This window comes from Pleurodeles waltl, chromosome 9 (assembly GCF_031143425.1).
Source record: "Pleurodeles waltl isolate 20211129_DDA chromosome 9, aPleWal1.hap1.20221129, whole genome shotgun sequence".
Lineage (NCBI taxonomy): Eukaryota > Metazoa > Chordata > Amphibia > Caudata > Salamandridae > Pleurodeles > Pleurodeles waltl.
Window position 1 is genome coordinate 326,490,175 of NC_090448.1, and position 21,285 is coordinate 326,511,459.

Sequence of the window (21,285 nt, forward strand, 5' to 3'; positions counted from 1 at the left end):
TTAAAATATTTTTTCCACCACACTTTACCATAAAATGTGATTTATTTGTGCTTTTCTAATTCTGATATATTCTGAAATATCTGTAGAGTTCATTCATGAATTTAAGTTTTGTGTGTTAGAAAAAACTCTAACATCGTACAATCGTCTTCAAGCACTCCCCCAGTAGCCAGCATGATTGTCACATAGATCCTCTCCTTCTGAAGTCAGAGAAAGAAAAGTAAACACCAATTAAATGGAAGACAGAGCCTGGCATTTGACCTCTGTCGTTGAAGGCGTTGCAAAGGTGACAAGATAAGAATAAGATTTAAAGGCCTGTTCACAGTAATCCGAACTGGTGGAAGAATACAGTAAATAGGGTTTGGGCTAGAGAAGGGACAAACTCAAGCTGGACAGCCTAAAAGAAATAGAGCCAACAATTAGAAAGCAAGCAACAAGAGTTACATACCACAAAGACAATGGTAAGCAATGGGCGGAACGCTTTCCTAGGGAAACTTTGGGAATGTCCCTAAGATGATGTTAGCAAAACAGACAGTTGCTCTCTCTGGTAGCCTTCGACCTAAACAAGCATTGGTAAAAGCCAATAGGACTTGCCAATGCAAGAGCTATTGGCTTTACCAATGTATTTTAGTCATTTTGTACACCAGCGTGGCTGCTGCTCAGCATGGCTAAAAGTTAATGGCGTAGAGGAGAGTGGCGTGGAGTGTCAGAGTGGAATGGCAAAGAGTGGAGTAGAGTGTTGTAGCGTGGAGTGACAAAGAGTGCCATGAATTGGAGTGGCATAGTGTGGAGTCGCATAGAGTGACCTATACTGGAGTGGCATAGAGTAGAGTGCACTGGTGTAGAGTGCTTTGGCGTAGAGTGTTGCAGAGTATAGTGGCGCACAGTGCAGTGGCACTGAGTGCAGTTGCATTGAATTCAGCGGCATACAATGGAGCGTTGTAGAATGTAGTGGAGTAGATTAGAGTTGTGCATAGTAGATTAGAGTTGTGCATAGTAGAGTGGAGAGGCCCAGGGGGAGCGTCGCAGTGTGGCGTAGAGTGCAGAGGCGTAGAGTGCAGAGTAGAGTTGAGTGGCATAGAGTGCAGTGGCATAGAGTGGTCCAGAGTTGAGTCAGTGCTGTAGAGTACAGTGGTATAGAGTGGAGTAGTGCAGAGCAGTGTGGCAGAGAGTTCAGTAGCAGAAAGTGTAGTGTTGCAGAGCAGAGTGCATTGGTATAGAGTGCAGTGTTTAAGAGTAGAGTGGCGTAGAGTTCAGTGGCATAGGGTGGAGTGGAGTAGAGTCGCAGAGTGCAGTGGGACAGACTACATTGCTCCAGAGTAGGGTGAAGAGGCATAGAGTGGAGTGGTACAGGGTAGAGTGCAGTTGCGTAGGGTGGCAGAGAGAGTAATGGCATAGAGTAAAGTGGTGTAGAGTTCAGAGGTGCAGAGTAGATTAGAGTGGTGTACAGTAGATAAGCATAGAGTGCAGGGGCATAGAGTTGAGTGTTACAGAGTAAAGTGCATTGACTTAGACTGTATTGGCATAGAGTGTAATGGCATAGAGTGCAGTCGCATAGAGTGCAGTGGCATAGAATGCAGTGTTGCAGAGTGGCATAGAAAACAGTGGTGTAAAGTGGAGTCCTGCAGAGTAGATTAGTGTGGCCTAGACTGGAGAGGTGAAGGGTAGGGTGGCGGAGAGTGTATTAGCATAGAGTACAGTGAGACAGAGTAGAGTAGAGAGGAGTAGCGTGAAGTGGCGTATAGTGAGTGGTGTACAGTGGAGTGGTGTAAAGTGGAATGGTGTAGAGTGCAGTGATATGGAGTAGTGCAGAGTAGAGTGGAGTGCTGAGAGTGGAGTATTCATGGTGTAGTAGCACACTGTCATTAAAGACACATTTTCAATTGAAATGACTTTTACATTTGCACAGACATACAGGTCATGACAAAAATGTGTGAAAATTGCATCACCAAGTGTAATGATTTGTTTTGATCATATTAAAGTATTTGTTTCTACCACACTTCAGAAGTAACATAAAAGTACTTCACTTGTGCTGCTAATTCTGCTATATTTTGAAATAAGTGAACAGTTCATTTGAATGTTGTTGTGTGCTAGAAAAAAACTATTTCCTACCTCAGTATCCAGCAAAATAGTCCTCTCACTTTGAAGTCAGAGAAAGAAAAGTAAACAAGCACCCTCGGAACACAGCGCCTAACATTAGAACTTGTTCTATGAATGCAAAGCAAATAAGACCAAGATTTACAGGCCTGTTTACAGAATAGGAGCACTCGGAAGGATACTGTAAATAAGGTTTGGGCAAGGGAAGGTACAAAAATCGAGATGGACAGTCTAAACTAAATATGCCAGCAAATGGAAAGCAAGAAAACATGACAAGCAACGGGCAGAATGCATTTCTGAATGTCCCCAAGATGTCTTTAGCAAACCAGACAGCTGCGCAGACTAGTATACTGCGACCGAAAAAGCAGTCAGTGTTCTAAAATCAACATGGATCACTGAATTAGCAATGATAAATACATTTTTTTCCAAATACTTCAGCCAGCTATTGTCTGAAATATATACATTTTAATGCTGATGTACTAACATTTACTTTTTGGTAAGTTAAGTGGTTCCTCCATATAAAAGATGATCATGTTCTTCCTATTTTTTTTAAACATGTCTTTCAATACAAAGCTTAGACTAGAAGGGCCTATTTTAAGTAAGGTGCCCCACCATAAGCAAAGGAAGTACACATAGCAAATAAAAGAACAGCAACCCCATGTTGGAGCACAGTAATTGGCAATGTTTCAAGCCACCCATTTCAAAGAGAGAGAGAACGAGTCTGTAAACATCTATAGGGGAGAAAGAAAAAGAACAAGTATGTATATGGCATAGCCAAAGTGTAATTATTGTTAGGTCAGAGTTTCCACTGAAGAAAACATTTTTAATAACTTTGGCAACATTTGACCCATCTGCACAGATCCATCAAACAGAAACCAAAGAAAAGGGGTAGGGTAAGAAAGTGACTTTCAAAATGGGAATCTTTGCTTCTGGTAGAGAAAAAACAGCCGAATGGCACACACCAAGCTTGACACAAAGGTGGAATTTACTCAATGAACTGCTTAGGCTTAGTTTGGTGGAAATCTGTTCACTAGCTTTTGAGAAATTAGAGTTTATTTTTTTGTGGGGGGATGGGTCTGACAGTGTTATATCACACATCTATATGTACCATTAATTAACAAAAATCCACAAACCCTGGTGCGAGGACCCCGCAGATTAAAAAATGTAAAACTATTCAAATCCAACTGGACGAGGGAACTTTTTCTCCTTTCCGCCTCTTTAGGTCTGCAAACAAAAAGTGTGGTCCAGAGAAACGAAGCTCTGCGTTTGGTTTGCCGCAACTTCAGGAAAAATACTGTAGCCTCCATTACTGTAAATATTACTGTGAAATATGTTGTTGTATCCTTAAAATATCCAGAAGAAAAATCTTCAAATGATTAGCTTTGAAAGCTGAAACATACCCCCCCCCCCCCTTTTTTTGGCAAATGCTAGTAATAGGAAACGTTCCCAAGCTCAACATAAAATCCCAATTCAATATTGCATAAAAGAAAACTGCTTTAAATAGAAGCCTGTGTGTGTTTGCAGCTGAAATGAGTTCACAACACATGCTCCAAAGACATGATGTGATCTAATCAAAGACCGGCAGCAGGCATTGAAAAGATGTAGGAACATATTGCAAAATGAGTGGCCAGTAGGAATTTCTGCCTGCATGTCACAAAAGGTCTATGAGTAGGATCTTGTTCTGTAAAAAATCATGAATTCTTTTTTGGATTTAATCAATCAGTAGTTACGTCTTGTCCTCTGCCATTAGTGACCTCTTCTACCCGGTTATGCACTTGTACATAAAGTGTGGTTGAGGCACAGCAACCCAGAGGATGACAGAATGGAATTGGTATCCTCGAAGTTTATTATTTGAAATGATACATTTCTGTAGTGTTTCCTTAGGTTCAAGTTTAGCAAATGAGCTGCCTTTCGAGTGTAATACAAGAACGGTGATAAAACGTTTCGTTTAGCTAACAGCAATCATTAACCCAGCTGTGTCTGCCACTGAGTGGCCAAGTCACAGCTGCTGAACTGTGGCCATGTTCAGGGCAGGACTACTTCCACTGATTGTCCCTGCCCGGGTCTGCCCTTGAAGGCATGAGGGACTCAGAGAATACACACTATAGCCCTGCAGTTCAGGAAGAATATGCCCGTGCATCAGATACATTGGATTATTTTGTTTTGCTGACACAAACTCTCATTTTGGGAGTTTCATGAGAAGCACTGAAGGCACAGAAATCCATACCAGGCTGGCAGACAGATCATCTATCAGGGTTTATATGAACCCCTTTATTTTTTCAAATCTGGTGGCTCAGTGCACTAATGCGTCCACTGTAAGGGCCTGTGTTCGACCTCATGGTTACAGGTTCAGATCCTGGCATTCCATCGTTCTGAGGTCGATAAAATGAGTACCATTGATTTGGGTAACAATAAACATCTGTTATTCAGCACCAAGAGAGCCTTCTGGGTGAACGTTCGCTTTACAAATACACGTTATGTTTCCTTCGTTTTTTTCCTCCTTTCTCTAGGTGTCCTCTTGAAATCCTTGATGTGTGATTAAGTGTAAACAAGTGCTAAAATAATTAGAAATATTGATGCCATTTGAGAAATGGTCTTTCGGAAGTCAGAAATTCTTAAATTTTAGGTTTAATCCTGGTATCTGCACATACGTTTAGGGGATTAATAGAAATTCTCAGACCTTGTCATAAAAAAGTACGCAAGTCACTGATTTCCATGATTATTTCTTATCCACTAAATTTACTCCTGCAAATTTTCTGCAAGATGCAAAACTTGCAGGAGCAAGTTTATCAGACAAGTACATCCTCAAATGTAACTTTGCTTCTCTTTTCCACAACCATGAGGTGGAGAAAACATGTCCCTTGCACTCACATTAATTTCCAGTGACCTACTACTTAGCGCAAGGTCCTTATTTAGACACTGGTGGACAGTCCGCCGGTCAGCCTGGGGCTGTAGATCATAACATCCGGCACCCTGACAGAGAACTGTTCACTAGATTGACTGATCCCTGCCTGTCTGTTGGGGTCCCTGTGCTATTAAGGGAGCAACCACGCACGTGACATGTTTAAAGTGCCTGCTCAGCACATTTTTTTTTCCAGGGAACAATTTCAAAGTGTGACTTTCTCTAGACAAAAAACAAATGGCCCAGGCGTGCAGGTAATTTTTTCTCCTTGCATTTTCCATACCAGTGCTCACCATGCCTCGCATAACAGATCTAGGCAGGGCAAGTTAGTCTCAGTTGTCACATTCAACACAGAGGGGGTTATTATATCCTATGGAACTCGTAATACGGCTGGTGGTATATCTGTCACTTTACCGTCACTTTTGGGACGGATTAACACCTTCTCCAAAGTTGTAATAACCCCCAGAGTTTGTTGATGACCACTCAGAAGCCAGCTCACCCAGTCAAAGTTGTCCTGGTGCTTTTCTGACTCTAAATCGAGAGTGGGAACCACAAGCTTGGACGGGAAGAAGCACTGCTTGTTTTCGGCAATGCTCCATCTCTGACAAACTCTAAAATTCCAATTGTGGAAAATGTGTCACGCTTGTGAATTTTACCCAGTCAGAATTTTCATTTGTGGGATTACGTCCACGCATATTCTTCCTGATTCTGTACTCGGGATCTGTGGAACTATCCTCCCCGTATCTACGTTGAGTGTAGGTGGGCAAACAAGTTCATGGTGTCTTAGGATTAACATGCACACCTCAAAATGGTGAATAATGACCACAAGTATATGAAAGCTGTTTTATCTGAACTGCTCCAAGGATGTAAAAATATAATTGCATATGCCCCAAAAGGACTGCAGCTAGTGAATCTCTACAATGCTTATAATTTTTTTTTTTTTGTATGTTCTAGATTTCTCAGAGGAAGGCATTTGTAACACCTCTGAATATCAGATAGCACTCCTCTTCCACATTCATCAGGACAACACTTATCTGGAATTTCTTAAGTGTGACATCACCCATGAGACAGTTAAGCGTGGACTGCACTTGGGTATCTGCTATTGATCAGTGAGAGCGAACGAGCCTGTATGTGGAAAAGGCATTTTTAATGGCTATCAAAGACCGACAGATGTATTTAGATAATTATAACCTTTTTGACCTCTTTACAAGATTCTCTATCTGGTCCTACCGGGCTCCCCAAGGATGGCTAACATAAGGAGATCACTGTGTTATATGGTGGGTGTTTAAATGATTAATTCATTTATAAAGTCTCACATTTTGGTGCCCATTGCTGAGAGGTTTGGATAAGTGGTTTTATTTTAATTAAGTATTTCAATGATATATAGAGTCGGAATGAAAGACATTGGAAAGCTTGTCTGAACTCAAGATGGAGCTATGATTTCTTACCAATATCTTCTGTGGCCGCAGCTGCCTCCTCATCAGTGACGTGTATAGTGACACCTGACTTTGGCTGGAATGGAGGGACACGAACTGTATCCAGGATCTGGCGGATAGCATCTCGGTTTCTGGAGCCGGGGATCTTGTGATTCTGCGCATGGAGATTGGCAGCTGCCACAATGTAATCCAAGTGACTCTCCTGAAAAAGATAAATCAAGGTTTCATATTGAAAAGCATATCCATGCAATCCCTATATTTTACCAAGTAGGATAATGCTTTGCTGGGGGCCTTGTTGAAGAGCACTGCAATTTAATTTATTAGGAACAGCAATTTTAGAAGTTGGACATGACCAGCAGGCCTCTCATTCCTACCATCAAACAAGCCTGTATGTCATGGAGGATCTGGTGCCTTCACTGATAAAATCGTTTATAAAGATGAAAATGTTCCACACTGTAGCCCTCAATATAAAAACAGGCCTGGAAAGTGGAGTTCCTGAGAAGACATACTTAAAGCCCTGATCCGTAAGTATGCCAACGGAATCCATACTCACAGCCTCACTTTAATGAGCCCTTCATTATGGAGAAGCAGGAATACCAATTCAGGTGCCAATGTCCATCAGACAATCGAATGGTGATAGGGGGCCTAAATTATCAACCACACCTTTATTAGGGTGAGATGGAAATGAATGTTCAGAGGCGACCACGTTTAATGGTGGGAAGGCCCAATAATAAGCAGCAGTCACGCTCTGTGATGGTGGGAAGGGAACACTAGCTGATGTGAGAGTGGCTATGCATGTTCAGCAGTAACACTGTGATGGGGGGGGTGGAGCTGTGACACTCTGTGGTGGCAGGGAGAGTCAGGAATGTGCAACAGTCACACTCTGTGACGGTGGGAGTGCCTGTGGGTGTTGAGCAGTCACAACATCACAGTACAACAGTCATACTGTGATAGGATTCAAGGGAGAGGGGTTAGTGGGAGGAGAAATGGATATTAAGCAATCACAGGCTGCCCTGGGTATTTTGGAGCTCGAAGATGCACAGGTGCTTGGGTCCAGGGCATTGAGCAGCTCTATGTCCTGGTGCTTGCATCCAAAATACAGAGCAGCTCTAAGCTGCACCACTGCTTGAGTCGAGGGTTTTCAGCAGCATTAAGCTGCACCAGTGCTCGAGTTTTTGGGATATAATGCAGCTCTAAGTTGCGCCAGTACTTTGGTCCAGAGTAGACTTTGGCTCTAAGCTGCATCAGTGCTCGGGTCCAGGGTATTCCGAAGCTCTAAGCTGCACCAGTGCATGGATCCAGGGTATTCAGCAGCTCTAAAGTTATCTTATTGCTTGCACGTAGAATACAGCTCTATGTTGCATCAATGCTTAAGTCTAGGTTATAGTTCCCTCTCTATGCTAGTTGCATCAGACCTTTTGTCCATGGTATTATGCAGCTCTGAGCTGCACCAGTGCTTGTATAGTGTGGGTCAAAGCTGCACAAGTGCTTGGGTCCAGGGTAGAGTGTACCTCAAAGCTGCACTGGCGCTTGGATACACAGTATTCTGCAGCTCTAAGCTGCACCAGTGCTAGAGTCCCAGGGATAGTGGCGCTCTATGCTGCACCATTGCTTGGGTCCAGGGTATAGTGTAGTTCTAAGCTGCATCCGTGCTTGGTCCAGGGTATCCTGCAGCTCTAAGATGCAGTGGTGCTTGTCACCCTCATATTTACAGGTGCTTTGAACCATAGTTTTGGAACATTAGAATTGATTAACAACCTCAACAGAGGATGGACATTGCAGGCTCTAAGACTGAAGCATAGGTGAGAGATTGTTCCACCAGCCTTGGGATTTCCTTACTGTGTCAGGCAGTAAATGTATCACAAGCAAACACCAGTTTAGGATTTCTAGTTGCCCCCTAGAAGAGGTCTCAGGGCACGGGGCTGCTTAATCAGTGCTTGGAGACATGAAGTTCTGCAACAGTGCGGCTCCTGGGTAAAGCAGGCTCTGTAGGGCGTTGGGGGGCTGGTAGGCTACCTTAGGTGCTGATGGCGCAGAATAAAAGCAGGTGGGAAGGGTTTGGGAAATCAACCAAATTAAAGTATCACTTTTAATCAGTGTGTCATGACCTCCCACGCCACACCTGTGCATGAGCCCACCACCCTCTTGCACATAGTGCGCCTCAGGGAGAACACTCAGCGGAAACAAGGCCAGAGAATCACCTGGGACAACATGCATCCTGCAGGACGAGGGTGAACACGCGAGGACTCACCTCCCCTGAGGGTCCGGAATCGGTGACTGTGTCAGATGGGAACCAGGGACTGGCACAGACCCAGCTGCCTGCCTGGAGCTTGGCACACACCCTTAGTTCCCTCTTTCATGGCTTCCACACACACCTGGCAATGCCAGCAGCTGCTTTTGTTCCCTCCCACCTTCTAACTCATCGGTGGCAGATTAATTCTGCTATCTATGAATTATTGAACACAATGTGGGCGAAAGGTGTTGGGTTGAGAGCACAGGAAATAAGAAGCAGGCACATTTTCTCTCCAGTAAGCATCGGCCCGCCTATATGATAAGACATTTGTCTTTTAGGTGTCTTTAATTGTGTCGTTTCCCTCCAGTGCAGTGGTTCCCAACCTTTAGGCTTCTGTGGACCCCCACTTTATCATTACTGAAATCCAGGGATCCCCACTGAATGATTATTTGAATCCAGGGGACCCCCCACTGAGTCATTACTGAAAGGTGGGGCCCTAATCTGTTATTATATTTTTAATTTTCTAAGCAGTCGCGGACCCCCGGGGGTCCCCGGACCACAGGTTGGGGAACCACTGCTTCAGTGGAATCATTTGTATGAGTAAAATGACAGTTCATTCTCAAGGCACATTCACTCCTTCTCTAGGCCAACATGTTTTCCCTTCACACCAAGTCAATTCTTGCCTTTACTTGCTCCTACAGCCTTGTTGGGGGAGGCAGAGTTATAAAAAAAAAAAAACGTAGTGTTTACTTTTTCCTCACTAAACTTGTCAGTGCGTAAGCGAAAAGATAAGGCCCAACTCTATGGACACTGCGGCACAATGATGGAAAATTACATGGCCATCGAATGCAAGCCCCCCCCAACAGCATTTAATTCAGACAAACCATGGGGCATCACTTTCGAACAGTTCCAGTGTTTGATCTGAACCCAATGTTCAAGTCAGTCCAGAATCACTGCAGACGTGGATGCAATCACACATCTCTCCTACACAATGGAGGCAGTGAATCTACGTCTGTTGTGTTTTAATTTGTTGCTTTTTTTAATAAAGTACCCAGTTGTCAAATATTAGGCTTCTTAGCGCTGTTTTCACATGCTGGATTTTCTTCTAAAGCCAGTGCCTTTAATTTAGAGTCATGTTCAAATGTCATCACATTGACCGGACAGACGTTTGGTGGCATGTTGGGAGTGCTTAATTTGAGCCGGTGGTTGCAGGTGGGGCCCACTGGCAGTTATTCGTGAGGACTGCCACTTATTTTCCCTCATCAGTCTTTGACCCAAAGCAAGAGAGAAAAACACAAAATAGAGAAAAAAGGAGGAAGAGAAACGCAGAAAAACAGTAATAAAGGGAGAGAGTTGGGATGAAAAAGAACATGTAAGAGTGACAGATAGAGTGTCAGGTGGGAGATTAAAGAAGCTGAATAATTTATAAAAGGTCCTCCATAGTGTTTCCAGACAGTAGCTTGGTGCAGTAGCAATCTAAAAACAACAGTGTTGTGCAGTACAGTTGAATCAGAGTAGTTTGGCGGCACCAAGAAACTGTGGGGAAGATTTATCAACACTTTCCTGTAGACTAAAGTGAAGCAGGGCAGTACAAAGTCTTGATAAAGTATTTACTCTCTAGTGCAAAAGGTTTCTGTGATGGAAAATAACCTATATAATAGCGCTTTGCACTGGTTTGCATTACTTTGTGTAACGGAGTTGATTCATGGTTTGTACATGGCCATTTCCATCCTATCACCTGTATGTTTTGACTCAAAGCCCTTTCTACTAAAAGTTTTAGACAGGCCTTTGCACCATAAAATAACATCTCATCCAGACAGGTGCTAAGTAGGACAAACATTTTAATTTCTCCTGACTTTTCATATGTTGCTTGTCTCCTGCACTGTACAGCACACCTCCAATGTGTGAAACGTTTAAAAGATTATCTAGACATGGTATTTTGCACTGGAAGAGTACCTCTACAACACTACACAGATGCTAGACATCATACGCACCTTTGCACTGTAGTGCTAAGGTGTTTGCATGGCTCTAGGGAGCCTATTTGTAACCATGTGCTGGAGGAGAGAACAGCAACGCAATGTCTTAAGAGAATTGGGACTGTAAATCTAGCACTACTCTCTCCAAAACATTTATCACAGCACAGCAACTTTGCTGTACTGCGCTACTTTTTATAAAATCTGCCCACTCAACACCCTGTGCCCTCTCCATTCAGCCTTCACAGTGCAAAATAGAGTGAAGCAGGACCGCTGCCTTGGCCTATTGTCCATTCCAACATGTAAGGGCGCAGAGCACTTCTTGTCCTTACTCCTGCTTCAACCTGTCAATATTCTGCTGCAAACCAGGATGCAACTTCCAGTTCCTGGACGAAATACCCCCAATGTGCACAGACCTTGAAGCCAAGACCCAGAATATCATCCTTATAAGAGGACTTCAACCTGTTGGTCGATATACAGGACAATACATTTGCCAGCGATGTCCTTTACAACCAGGAAGCCATGGACATCAAGCAGCCAATTAAACTACTGTTCCACAAGGTTGGTCACACAACTAGATCTGGTTTTCACACTAAAGACAGTTTTTTGTATGGTTGGACCACTTGTTAATCGCCATTGAAATACCAAGGAAACCAAGCTCCCACTTGTCAAGACCTTACTGAACACCTCATATCAATGTTTGCATGATCACTCCACAAATGGTGTCAGACAAGATTCAAAGATGTCCACCCAGCAGCAAAAACACCTCCACTAAATGAGGCAGACACCACATCAATCGTTACCTATCAAACCAAAAATATCAATATCACCAAAGCTCTCAATGTGGTGTCCCTCCCACCTCTGAGATAAAAAAACACATAAACCTGCGCTGAAGGGGTCCAAAAGATGGCTCATCTTAGAACTGGGAATGATGAAGAGGATGGGGCAAAACCTTGAATGCTGCTGGGGGAAATGGAAGGTCAGAAGATGTGGGATCAATGCAAAATACACATGCAAGGCTAAAACAGAGAGCTACACAAGGGGGAAAAAAGACACATTTTGCTTCTTGAATAAGCTGGACAACAAATCAAACAAGCAAACTCTTCGAAGTCTAACACAAGACTAGAGTCAGTAAAAAATGTCCTCTCTGGTCCCGAACTTTAACTATGTTATGTCCGGCTTACCATCTTTGCCACAAAAATATCGAGCATTAAAGACGCCATTCAGGCAACCTCCAATGTCATTATACCTCCAAATCAGAATTAAAGGTCCCAAGACTTTTTCCGGTTGACACACTGCTTTTCCCTTTGTGAGCTCAAACAACACTCAAGCCAAATAAGGATTCTACCAGTCTAATTGATCGACACATCAGACCCTGGCTCTGAAGTCGAGGGGGAACTCAGTGTGCCTCTCTTTTTCAAGAGTGACTACAGCAGCTGGACAGTGGTATGTGCATAATCTACAGTCGGTGGTACAGCCAAAGGAGTGATTACCCTTACCAGCTTCCTCCCTACAAAGTAGATCATCCCATAAATAGGATTCTTTGTCCTTCATCATTTGACAGACATGCTTGAAGGCTGTATGGGCTCTCTGTCGATTTTGAGTTTGGTTCATTGGAAGAGCAGCAAGTGGTGGGGCAGTGTGCTTGCTGTAAACAAAGCTGGTATTTGTTATGCTAGACATTTCAGCCCTCCCCTTCCTCTCCCAGATACTCGCAAAAGCCTGGTGGGTAAAGATTAATCAGCCGTTTGCCCTTGTTTCAATCGGGTTTTATTTATTTATTTCGTTATTTCTTTTAGCATACATTCACTGAAAGGATTTTCCTCTTCTAGGACAACTTTACCCCCATTTACTGGTCGTTGGACATCTCAAAGCAATGGCTTCTTCGACTCAAGCCAATTTGCATACCTTCTTGGAGACAGGATATACCAAGTGCCACTACCACTCAAAGGCAAGGAGGCAGCAAGCTCTCTCCACATGCTGAATATGCATGGGCACACGCAGGAAGGATGCCCTATCACTAGCAGGCACTTAGGAATTCAAAAGTAGCAGACTCCTAACTGGGCTAGTCTGGCCATCAGGGGAAGATAAGTATTTTCCCTGTCAACCAGTAGGAGGTCCAGTGTTTTTCTCTACATCTATGAGAGCGGCACCGCTATGGCTACCTAAACAAAGATGCAGGAACCAAGTCTATAGTGTCTGTTGCCCTCTTGAACTTGAAGAAAATTTGTTGTGTTAGAACTCTGTGTCAGATGGAGTCCCGAGCCTAGGAAACTACAAGGATGCGTGCCAACCATCCTTGAGATGTTTTCTGCTGCAGAGCACGAGGACACCAGAGTCAGCTGATCAGGACAAGCAACATTATTGCATGATGACATCAAGGGCCAAAGGTAAGCCCATCACCCTCACAACTTAATAGAGGATGAGACTACTTCATTCCTGGATCGTCCTCACTCCATGCTCTGGGGAGCATGTGTGCATCTTCTGGTTGTCCCCCGAGGTCGGAAGGATTATCTTAACTTTACTCCTTGGCCTGGTGATTCAGAGGGTTAGCTGGAGAAGAGGGCCCTAGGTCCCCAACGGCTCTGAGGAAGTCACCCTTTGAATCCCCTAGCCCTACCCAGGATTTGCATGTTGGCAGCTCTACACTGGCTCATCCTGTTCCCAGTGGTGACTGCACCATCCTTGTGGGTGCCCCACCACTGGAAAATATTGACTTTAACTAGTGGGTTGTGAGCACAGGCCCTCACCACGTTTGAGTCATCTGAGGATCTCAAGGTGTACTGGCACCTAGACCAGCAAGTGCCTCTAACTGCTGAGCTCAATGTCTTCTGGACTCGAGCTTTAATGACTGTGCCCATGCCAGGGAAGGACGAATTTTCATTCTTTGGGTAGTGGGTCTATGGGCAGTCTGATGAAAATTAGGTTTCAGAGCAGATGCGGCGTTTATGGTCCTGAGGCTTGACTTTAAACGGCAGTCAAATCCACTACCTACTTAAATCAAATAACTAAAATACAAACATTAGTAAAATGACATTAACTTTGAAGTGTAGCACTGTGTAACATTGACTTAGTTGAGCATTTTGGTCTTGTTAAAGCAGATAAGACTTTATATCAGGCTACGCACAAGCTAGACTGCCCATGCCTGGTGCAATCCATGACCACACACACATATATTTCCTTCGAGGCTGCCTATTCTGCCCTCAATCCCAATCACTCACAGGACATGCAGGCCCCAAGGATTCATAAGCCACAGAAACAATGGCAGCCCTGATGCATGGTCAGTGGCAGCAGACAGGAGAATATCATCTTCTCCAAAGAAAAAAGGTATACCGCACATGTGCAGGAGAGCACGTCTACACTCAGCACTTCCTCTCTGAGATGTTTCTATGATACACATGCCTTTCTGGGCCACTGTTTTGACATCCAAATGACCCTGGCTGAAATCCACCCAATGGAGCATATACGAGAGCAAACCTCTTCAGCTGCTGCTCCAATCCTGTCCTTATGAATGGTTCCAAATCACCCTCCAGCTAGTTTCTCAGAATCAGAAAGATTTGACTTTCGTTACCTTTAGCTTAAATTATTCTGCTATACTCACTATGCGCCCAACCTAGCCATTCCATAGACACAATGTTAGTCAATCAGTCATCCAGCAGTCCCAGCTCCTTCTCAGTTTTGCTTCCATCAGCCTTTAGATGGTCTATAAGTTCAGTCAGAGCTTTAGTTCTCCTCAAGCCTTTCAGCTGAATATTGCCTACACTCATCCTGAGGTTAAGTGCTCGTTCTTGTCCTCTTCAAAAGGCATCCCCAGTTTTGGCATGTAAGCTAATGCTCTCCATTACCCTTGATTAGTTGAGAGCTGTAGTTGCTCCTCACAGCTGCACAGAGCTTCACAACCATCTCCGTAGGCTAATAAGGTTCATATATTCTAAAGTCTAATGTTTTGAAGGGTTTAGAGCTTAATCTCTGGAATGGTTTTTTGCGGTCAGGACTCTGGCCAAGAGCAAATGTAAAGCTTTCCTTGGTGTTGGACTTGGTGCAATAAAGCAAAAAATGTTTAACAATCGTGTGAAATTAGGAATTTTGGAAGAGGCAGAAAACCTTAAAACTGCCTTTATTGAAACAAAGCTCACAACTTTTTAAAATGACTTTTATTGAATGAGTTTCTGGTGCAATATTTTTTCCTTAACATAACTTTTTGTTTATCACAGTGCTGTTTGTTTGTCACTGTGTTCGCAATCAGTGGTGTAGTCTGTGTGTCCTGGGCCCTACTGCAAGGGTCGCTGTTTGAACTGTGAAACATCACAATAATCATGATTCAATGGGCTTCTCAGGCCTCTGTGCCCCAGAGCCGCAGCACCTGCTGGTGCAATGGAAGCTACGACCCTGTTGCAAATGTGCTGTTTTGACTGCAGGAATGTGTGTACTCCTTCACATAATAGGTATTCTTAGATTTGAGACTACAGAGGAGCAGAAGTAAGGGTGTTTAAGATATCTTACAAGTTGAAACAACCTACCCTGTGTTGACTGGGAATGGAAGTAAGTTAAGAAGTAGTCAGCCAAGCTGTCACATGGAGGAAAATGTCTTTTGGGAACTTAAGCCATCTGGCTACAATGTGTATACTGTATATGTAAATCTGCTGCAACACAGCCAACTAGGTTGCAGCGAGAGAGCAGCGACTGTGCAAATCCGGCTTGAAATCCTCCTAAAAATCCCAGTGTGGGCACTGTTTGAGAGTAGCCAGACTAGGCAGTCCCTGATTTTTGTACTAAACAAGAACTTTGGAGACAAGAGAAGAAATTACACTTCGGAAGGATAGCTTCCAGAAGACTTGAAAAGTTGCAGAACAAGCACAGGATAGCATTTTACTTAGGTGGGACTGGCAGCTGGTGCACATACCCCACCTCTGATGTAGGTTGGGTGAGGCCCTAACACAATGCTACTACCTTCCTGCGAGTGTGCCTAGTCCAAGGGACTAATTAAATTTGTGCAATCTGCTCCTATTCCAAGCAACTAATTATGAGCTTCCCTTTGGATACACGATTGTCTCTGCTATACAAGCAAACTATCTCAAATCCTCCTCATCGTGGACAGGCTGAAAGCATATCATAATTTCACTGAATGTGCTGGCCATCTAAACTGTATACACCGGGCTTCTCTGAGCTGTGTCCTAGGTCAGGAATTATATTTGGAAGCCATATTTGGTGTTATGTGTTCCCATAGGTCCTCTAATAGTTATGGTTAGTGAGAGGGCCATTTGTATGTCTACATAGCGGTGGGAACAGCTATTTATGACATTGCATCATTCTAGTCGATTACATGTATTTTATTGGCAGAATGGACAAGGCTTATGCATGACATTGCCCGTAGTGAGTCACAGACTAAATTCCTGTAGGTATTTGTGAGAGCTCCTGCAGATTTAAACATCCACTGATGTTTGTATTGGTTGAAGGGCAAGAAAAGTATTAAAGAGAAATACTGTGGTATGCTCTGTTGTGTCACATCGAACAAGTTATGCATACGTCTTCTTTCATCAATGTGGCATGTTAATTCATTCTAAAAATAAAGTAAATTCTCCCCCTTGCTCCTCTTTGGAAAGATGCACAACAAAGGCGAGGGAGCAAAGTGAAGCAGAGCAGAGTTGGCAGTCTAACAGCAGATCCAGTCTCTTTCAATACATCTCCCTCTCAAACGTTTAAGTGAGATCTCTGGAGGGCACACCTGGCATGGAAGTGGTGGTGCTTGTGTACATATTAGGCATTATATCTTTATGTTGGATTTCTCTGCATATGTGACATGTTCAGTACAACACTACCATAAGATTCCTGTCACTGACACACTCTTGCAAGCAGCTTTGCACATTGACACAGAAGATACTTACTATGCTGCTATCAAACTCCAAGGGTTGAGGGCATCTCTTGAGTCCAGACCAGAAGGAGACACCGGAGCTGGTCAACTGGAAAAAAGAAAACAGTAAAATGCCCATAATGAATGCAAAATTCTGAATACATCATCGGTAACTTTTGAATTATAGAGTTTATAACTCATTATCCAGGAATCTGCAAGGTATCACAGAATTGAACTGAACAGACAGAGAGCAAACAGCCCTCATTCTAGATGATTAAACCCACCACAAATGTGCAAGGGCCAAATGATTTCAGTTTACTTGTAAGAGGTAAGAGCACAAAAAAACTGTAATTTGGAACAGGGTGTGTGGGGACCGTAGGAGAAAACAGCTTGAGTAGGTGTAAGAGGAGGGGCAGATGATTGACTCCATGTGAATCCTGAAATGTAGCCATGGCTGGGGTGCCTTGGAAGCTCGGGTATTAAACAGCAGTTTCCCCCGCACCATACTGGGTATGTGGTAAGTGGGGAAATAACGGATAGGCAACATACATATGACTTGGAAAGGATGAGCATGGGTGCTGTCCAGGTATCTCAAAGGGATTTTGGAGAGCGTGTGCGAACCTGGCATTTGGATATATGTAGGCATGACTGCTCATGTCAATAGTCTTCAACAGCTGAGCAAGCAAGCTTTAGGAGCTGACACAACTGTTGCAGCAAGGAGAGCCTAAGAACACAGCCATGGTCTCCACACATAACCAAGAACCATGCATATCACCATAAACAATACGAAAAAAAGGAATTATAAATCAAAACGTTGGCTTATTCACTGCTCCTAGAAGAAAAGGCACAAATATGTACCCTGACGCTGAGGGCACATTAAAACAAGTCCTTGTGTAAGTCCAGCTTAGGGATTCACTCCTTCGTCTAACAACGGAACTTGTTCGAGGGTAAAGCCAAAGCCCACAGGTGAGGCAGTGCCTGAGGAGGCTGAAGGTGGAAATGGAAATGGACATGGCGGAAGGGCCTTGAGGCCCCTGAAGGGGACAGATCAGGTACATTATACTTGTGCAGAACGCTTGTGTTTGGTAGATGCTTCAGCCTGAGGCCCTTTGGGTTTAGAGGCCAATAACAGTGACATTAGAAGTCTTGCACCCACTCTGTCTGGTGGGAGTCTCCTGGCTGGGTTAGAGTAGTAGGTAGAAACCCGAAGAAAGATCAGAAGCTGAAATGATGGCCTGGGTTCTGCGAACAATTTGAAAACTCACAGTTTAAGCAAAATGTCCCCCGCTGGGTCTTTCAAGAACAGAGACTCTTTCATTCCATGCGCTGGTAACAGTGAGTTGCCTTCTGAGCTTTCCACGGTGCACATGAGACATGTGCAGGACATCGCATTCACATAGCACTAATGCGGAAGCAGCTGGATCGTTGGCTTTCAAAGCTGAATGTGCTTTAATCAACCCAGTGGCCATTTCGGGGAACGTCTGACCTTCCCAGGCATTTTGCAAGCGTCTTGATAGCACTGCATGGCAAGTTTCCAAAAGGAGCAAACAGTCCAGCTCCTTACCCTTGAGCATACACATCTTCGATGCCGAAATCCTCGCCAAGACAGAAGGGGTGATCAATACTCTCACACACAGGTAGGGATGATGAAAACAGCAGGGCCTTGGTCTTTCTCATATGTTGCCATGCCACAGCAGGGAAGCGTCTGCGCATAGCCTTCATAGGCTCCATTAGGCTATTGTGCAAATTTTTCAGGGCCTCGACTGGGAGCTAAAAGGACCCCCGGGAAAGGTTGTAATATAAGCCACATACTTCATAAGTGAGACAAGTTTAAGGAGGTCGCATGATTAATCTAATAGCACAAGTTCCCAAATACTCGGACAAAAAATATTCTATGCTAGTACCTTAGTGCTTCACTTTTCGGTAGCAGAAAATCATGTACATACGATAAGAAACTGTGCTGTTCTTTTCCCCTTGAGTTGGTGTTTGGGCTGTATAGTCTGAAGATCTCTCTGGCTATCCAGCTGTTAATGTAACCCAAGCTTGCTTGGGCCCCTTACGGCCAGGCCAGCCTTTGGTGTTGCTGAAGCAGAATGTCTTAATTACAATTATGAGTGTTTATGTATTTTGAATAATGAATTGCGTAGAAAATGAAATAACGTAGAGAAATAATGCACCCGTTTGAAATTGTGACCTCGAAAAATGGGCACCAGTATTCACGAAATGTACTAATTAATGATTAATACTTATGAATTATTCAAAATGTATTAGGTTAATGTAGTAATATGTCATATTTAGGGCTATGAAGTATGCTTTAGCTTATTAATCGTGAGCCTTAACTTAGCAGGTGTCTTGGCCTAGTTTTGCCAGGCCTCATGCAGAAGCAGTATTTCTTAGCGTTTAATAGAAAATGCTGACCAGATGAACTAACAGTGAAATGTTCATTGTTTTAATAAAATGCTTAGCAGAAGCTTTCCATGAGAACCAACTAACAGGAGACAGTGTCCTTAAAATGTATCGAGCTGTATGTAATGTGTGCAAGAAGTACTTTCTCAGGACGCAAACAATGAAGACACTGACTGGAGACGAAGATGCAACAAATTTGATACCTGACGAGCTGGATGATGAAAACATTGTAAAGTAGACCAATCGACGTTGTTTGAAGGGTGAAATATTAGAATTCATAGATTTGGTATAGAATTATTATTTGGTAGAGTAATAACTTACGATTAATTGACCAATAGGGAAGGGAATTAGGGGATAGTCTGGGTGACTGACATTACAACGTGACAGAGGAGAAAGATTCAGATTAGACTTATGCAGATTTGGAGAGAAGAACAGACTTTAAATGAAATTCGAGATTCTGTCATTGGGCTCATACTCTTTGACTGAGAGCCTGATGCTTTGCTGATCGATTGGTGACCCAAGGACAAAGACTGATTCTGCTTGCTGATCCAGACCGTGGATAGGTAGATATGACAATGTGACTAAATTGCATTTTTATGCAACTGCGCTGTTTTAATAGTTTTCCCTAGTTAGATGTTTTTCCAAAATTTGTGTTCTAAATTGTTTTGCATGAAGCCTAACATGCTGATGCTAATCTGGGTTAGACGAGGGTATTTACATGACTGAAAAAAGAGGGGGACTGGGAGATTGATTGTTCCAGTGCACGTTCTCCCAATCAATTATATAACACAATGAGTGCACTGTTCCAACATGTGGGGGTTATATTTGACCTCACCCATTGGAACACATTCATTCAGGAGCAGTAGCCCTCATGCATCATCATTGGGCTCTGCTCCACATCAGACTGGCACTGCAATGTCTGACGGGGTCCTACAAGGGACCAACAAGCCAAACAAAGTTTTTTTGTGTATTTCAGCACCAACAACAGTCTTGGGATGCTAAGAATCAACTGGAGAGAATAAAGTGAAATAAAACTGGCTCGCGTGAATATCCAGACTGATGGTGGTTATATGTTCCTGCCGAGGTAATCCCTTCCTGTACTATGGTCACCAGTAGTCCTTGTACTAATATGCACAGAACCGTAGTGAATAAAACAATTTTTTGCTCCTTATTAAGGTAGAATTTGACAATATCGTATACATTAAAGTGATATCCTGGAGTTAGATTAATGCTTAGTCCTGATGAAGCGCCATTAGATCTTTTTTGACAATTTGAAGGTGCGAAACATGTTGACTTTATTCTAAGAGGCAGAAATTACTATACCTTTTCCTGCAATTATAGAAAGTGTGGAACCATCATTTTCCCTCCACTTTCTTTTTGTGTTTTTAATCTTGACCGGGCCCTCTTTTTTATTAAATAATTGCTCACATTGAGGAGACCCGAGCCAATTTTATTTCACTTTATTTTCTCCAGTTGGTAGTTACATGACGTCTGACAAATTACAGGGACTAATGTTTGACGAATTATCTTGCTGAGTTCTATATATGCCTTATCACTATTGCAGCTGACTCTGCTATTGATCTGTACCATTGCCCTAGAATGTGTTGTGATTCAAGCCTTGATAAGATTGCGTTTCTTTCGTCGCTTTGATCAACCAGTATTGTTCTTATATGTGTTTCATTTGATATTGAGATTAATCTACGTGACTTTCGCATTGTTAATACAAGGGAAATAAACTTACTAAACTTTTACTAAAGGTATGTTTGTTCATGACCTTTCAGTCATGGTGTGTGATAATTCCTGACTCCATTGGTTATTGATTTGACAAATCATTATTGATTATTCTGTATTGATTATTGTTTTTGTTCTGGAACTATGGTAAGAACATCTTAAACGAGTTAAAAGGTTCATCTACCTATACGCGTCCCCTTGTAAGTTTACTTATTAAGGACTGACGCGCTAACAGTGTTTAGCACTAAGTTATACTAAGTGTACTTTTAGGGGTGGCAAGAAAATGTCAATACAGGATTTACCCTGAGGAAGGCAAGTTGTCATTAACAACGGTAAGTAGGAAGGGTATAATACTCTCATAAAAAAATGGATCAGGGTGCGTGTATATCTGTGTTTGTGTGAGAGTGGATGTTTGTATGCATGCCATTCATTGTAGGATAGGATTTACCATTGCCTATAGAGAGAGAACAGAAGTGTGCCATGTACACAAAAGCAATCAAACACTGGGGAAACCAATATGTCTTGCTTTTTATAACAAGGAGTAGAAATTGTGGCTTTGCCAATACTTGTTTACATTACGTAAAGTTATTTAAAAAAAAAAATCAAGGTGGCCACCGGTGTATAAGCATGCATGCACGGCCGGCCGTTTCTGAATGTTT

At 43.1% G+C, this 21,285-nt stretch overlaps 1 protein-coding gene across 4 annotated transcripts in view; it reads right to left on the reverse strand.

The window, feature by feature from the left end:
- UBA7 (ubiquitin like modifier activating enzyme 7) overlaps positions 1-21,285 on the reverse strand; it is a 912,980-nt gene that overhangs the window by 516,897 nt on the left and 374,798 nt on the right. For all 4 annotated transcript variants that reach the window (XM_069206847.1, XM_069206846.1, XM_069206844.1 and 1 more), the window contains 2 exons: positions 16,524-16,598; positions 6,445-6,634 (listed from right to left, as the gene is read on the reverse strand). In XM_069206847.1, coding sequence (XP_069062948.1) covers positions 6,445-6,634; positions 16,524-16,598 — 265 coding nt within the window. The remainder of the gene's footprint in view (positions 1-6,444; positions 6,635-16,523; positions 16,599-21,285) is intronic.